This window comes from Didymosphaeria variabile (genome assembly GCF_027946475.1).
Source record: "Didymosphaeria variabile strain IMI 356815 chromosome Unknown scaffold_1, whole genome shotgun sequence".
NCBI classification, from domain to species: domain Eukaryota; kingdom Fungi; phylum Ascomycota; class Dothideomycetes; order Pleosporales; family Didymosphaeriaceae; genus Didymosphaeria; species Didymosphaeria variabile.
The window spans coordinates 5,275,976-5,280,525 of record NW_026611620.1 but is presented as its reverse complement, the minus strand read 5'-3'; the positions used below and the strand labels follow the sequence as shown (position 1 = coordinate 5,280,525).

The window sequence follows — 4,550 nt, the reverse complement described above, 5'->3', positions numbered from 1 at the left end:
TTGCTTAGCAGATTGCAACTCTAGGCATTTCTCCAGGTCTGGCAAAGCCTCCGGAGAGAATCAGTAACTTAGCACTAGTTTCTCTTGTTGCAATTACGGCTGTTAGGATTCTTAATGTTTACTTGATGTGGTGTCAAAGAAAGGAGCTACTTGGCGTACCTATTGAACGAAACTATTATGGACTTGCCAATTGTTGTCTTGGACTCAGTGGATATATAAATGTCAAAGCAAGCGCCACGAAACAAAATGATTATACCCTACACTCCGAGAACATTTTGATCGCGGACGCGGCCACGCTCGCTGAAAATGCAAAAATCTTTCAAAGTCTCTGTCCTCGGACTCGCCTTGTTCCTCGCAAATGCGAGATGCGCTGCCGTCAACGACAGTTGCAATGCGTTGGCCTCTAGCCATCCGGATAAGACATTTTTCCCAGGCTCGGAGAGGTATACATTCGAAAATGAATGTAAGATGCAGTCTGCCATGAGCCGGATCCAGTATAGCTGACTGAAGTTACGCAGACTCTTGGACCGCGACGACATACCTAGGGCCGTCGTGCATCTTTGCTCCACAGTGCACGGAGGATGTGCAATTTGCGCTGCGTGCTTTTCAGGAGCATCAAGTCGAATTTTCCATTCGCGGCGGAGCTGCTATGCCCATCGAAAACGCTGCTAACATTGGGCCGGAAGGTATCATGATGGCCATGACGAACCTCAGCACCATGGCTATCTCAAATGACCGCCAGACTGTCACGATCGGAGCTGGTGTGACATGGCCTCCGCTGTACGCGTATCTGGATGGCTTCAATGTCTCAGCCAATGGCATTCGCTCTGGTAATGGCGGAGTGGTTGGTGCAATTTTAGGCGGGGGGCCCTTTGGTTTCATGTCCTATGAATTCGGGATGTCCAACATTGCTAGATCTCTAGACGTAAGTGATATCGCCCAACCCACCAGATGAGATGAACAGCTAGCTGACACGCTTCTCCCTCTGTTCAGTGCGTTCTTGCCGATGGAACTTTAGTAACAGCGAGCACCGACGAACATCCTGACTTATTCTGGGCCTTGGTTGGAGGCGGCAACAACTACTGTGTCGTTACGAAAGCCGTCCTGAATACTGTTCCAGTTTCTTCTGCGTTGATAGGAACAGTCTCCTGGGGATCAGGCGTATCAGAGCAATACATTAAGAGTGTAGAGCAATTTGCCCTTCATGGCGCGGAATACCCCAAGGCTTCTTTTGAGGGCCAGACTCGTTGGGTGCCATCCCGCAGCAGCGAGATCTCATTTGATGGGTACCTTTGGTACAGCGGTGAGGGAAATGAACCCCTGGGGCTGGAGAACTTCACTGCACCTGTCCTCCCTATTACAAGAGGAAACCTCACGCGAACGACTATGGGCGCTTGGTCAAATGCGTTCAACTATGCGCCTCCCCTCGGAACGCGAGCTATCTTCCACTGGCTGACAAGCCCAGCCAATGCTACCGCTGCAAGAATCGCATTCGACACTTACTACGAGTCTATCGCGTCTTTAGCAGATGTCGAAGGTTTTTCAACCACATTCAGCATGCTTCCCGTCACACCCATTGTGACAAGGGCTCCCGAAAACGCAATGGGTCTAGGAAGCGACGACAGTCCAGCGATCTGGTACGTGGAGAGCCCTCTATGGTCGAGGCCCGAAGACGACGCGCGTGTGCTGGAGGTACACGCCGAGGCCAACATCAAAATCCGAGAAAATCTTTCCGCAGCCGGCCTCGGACCCCTTCCATTCATGTACCTCAGTGACATACAGAAGTCACAGATTCCGGAGACCTTCCCCTCCTATGGGGCGGAAAACTTGCGGAAGCTCAAGACCATCAGGGACAAATATGACCCTGACCGAGTTTTCACTGAACTTGTCCCTGGAGGTGCCAAGGTTGCTTTGTCTTGAACAAGGACTCACGCTGAGTTGGAAAATGGATGCTGGCTGTTACAACCGAATTGCACGCGCCATGATGGCCGAGTGTGATGCTCGAGATTGGATGAGCCAACAGCCTCGTTTTCATTGGGCTCGCAGGTGCAGTCGTAGGTGGGGGTCTGCAGGAAATGAGCGTTAGGCTCTCCGCATGTGCTTAGCTGGAACACAATCTCAGACATTATACTTTTATATTTTCCGGTGGCACTGACAGGCAAACCATTGTTAGAAATTTTGACCGTGTTACTTCGTCCAAAAACGGCCATGTTCGTCGCTCTCACCTGCGATTGATAGTGACCCCTCTGTACCTGTATGACAATCCTAACAATGCAGCGAGCACTAGTCACTGCTTTTGCTGGTTTTGGGACGAATAAGCATTTTGAGCTCCTATTGGATCCTTTACAAGAAAGAAATCCAGCTTTTTGCGTCAGTCGATGATATCCCGGACGGAAAACCAGTCTGGACCTTCTTTCGGCATTTTGATCACGTGCTGTACGCTGTTTGGCAACGTTCGTGGGAATAGCTTTAGTGTTAATTTACAAGTGTTCTGTTAAGTGGTGATATCTAGGACAGAACTACAGTACGCGATATAGCTACTCGATAGCACTAAGTAAATACTTACCGTAGTTAAGCTCTACATCGCCTACCCTACTTCCATTTCTTAATTTCCACACCCTGTTCCACATACCAGCCGATCATGCTTACGCCACCAAATCGGACCTCGACCTGCGTTTTTAAACGGATTGAGCTACGAATCAAGTGTCTCGTTCACGCATCGAAATGTAAAATGTGCTCATGCAATTGAACACGTTGGTTCGCGTGCACAACGGTGAGTTTACATGGGATGGGCAGCGGATTGCAGAAGTCTTGGACATGTCCCCGCCATCGGAGAACCGGCATTACCCAATCGAAAGCGGCTTGCGAGGGGTCGGCACCGGATCTCTTCGGATATACTAACCATGACTTTCGTTTTCTTGTGATGGTGACTTGATGATATTACTGGTGCGATGGAATAAGGTACATTGACTGGGAACATGGGGTTGCGATGTGGTGTTCTTTCGGTTTCGGTCTCGGTTTCGGATGACCTTGACCTTGGCGTGCTTGGGATGTGCTAGTCTTGTCGAACGATCGACATGAGCAGTGGCTTGGCCCTACCTAGTTACTGACTATCCATGCGCCCTATTTCCCCGGCATCGATGAGGCATCCGGGGCATCCGAAAATGGTCCTGGGGATTATAGACACTTTGGCTCTCCGAGTCGTCTTAATAGTAGTTTTAAGTAATGATATCAAAAAGTCTAATAAGTTATAAGAATATAGTAGTCTACATACCAAAATAACAGGCCAGTAGATTAGACCTGAATATGTTTTAGTATTTCGTAAGAAGATCTACTATAGAGTTGGGATATGAACTTACCATGGATCGTTACTTAGTAGATCCTCCTTATACGCTGGGACTATGGCCTTCGTTGCCACGTCCCAACGTACCACACTCTCTGGCGTAGGAGCCATCACGTCGCAGTCTTCGCTTATGGATGGTGAATTGTTCTTGTCCAATTCCGGCATGCCTGCTGGCGATAGCGGCTCATCTGGCGAAGATGTGGAAGCCGGTGCAGCTGGGTAGACGCAAGGTAGTTTGAGTTCTGCGATTGCTGTCGACTCGCGCGAGATGAAGCGCGTGTGCACCACATTGCTGTCGAAGCTCACCCCTCGGAGGTACATCATGCTCGTGCACGCGGAAAACTCGCGAAGCAGGATTTCGACCATTTGCGCTTGTTGTTCCTGCCCGTCCAAGGCTGCCGTTCCGCCAAGATACCGAACTTGATTTAGTACTGTGTAGGCGCTGAGCTGTAATATGGGTGGTGCAGTCGTAATCCCAAACGAGCGGACATATGATTGTAGGCGGCTTAACGTACTTGTTGCCCAGTCGTGGTCTTTCACGCGTTCGACTTCATCCAAGAGATGCGCCTCTTCCAGATGTTGCTCAAGCAAGGAATGGACTGTAAGCTCCATGATATTCAAGACTTTTATATGCGGAAGTTGAACATCCATCCCTTGCTGATAGTAGGGGAACGTCTGTACGATCTTTGCAAGTTTATCCTTTTGTTGAAAGTACAGAGTTGAGGTTAGATTGTTCGATGCACGACGACGATTCCAATCGTTGATGATGGCACACAAGCGTGCTATGATGACGAACGTGCTCATAGTGCGAGCCGCCCCTTGATGATGGCCGTGCTTGGTGGTTGTGAACATAATGCTCGGTGGGCGAGGCCACGGAGACCATTCTTCAGCTCCCTCAGGGATAAGTGCTTCAAGGTTTACCCCACGCTTTCGCATATCACTCGATCGAAGTGCGGGACATGTGCCGCATCTACTGCTGTAGAGTGTGTCCAACACGAAACAAGCTATTAGAGCCCGAGTGCTATCCCGAAAAGGTACGGGATTCGTTTCCTCCGATGTTGACTGTTGAATGGGTGCAAATTGAAAGGCCGCATCGATAGACCTCTTTATCAGTCTCGATGCCATGCGAAAGGAGTTGGATCCAAAATGGAGAATGCTGAGAATGATGAGTGCTTGCAAATGGCCAGTTTCCAAGACTCTCATATCC

General features: G+C 49.5%; 1 protein-coding gene across 1 annotated transcript; it reads left to right on the top strand.

The window, feature by feature from the left end:
- Window positions 1–718: 718 nt before the first annotated feature.
- On the top strand, window positions 719–1,920 carry N0V89_001692 (uncharacterized protein; the record flags this gene model as incomplete). The annotated part of the gene is made up of 2 exons (XM_056210503.1): window positions 719–925; window positions 994–1,920. The coding sequence occupies 2 exons, from the start codon at window positions 719–721 to the stop codon at window positions 1,918–1,920; spliced, it is 1,134 nt and encodes a 377-aa protein (XP_056077325.1).
- Window positions 1,921–4,550: the final 2,630 nt, after the last annotated feature.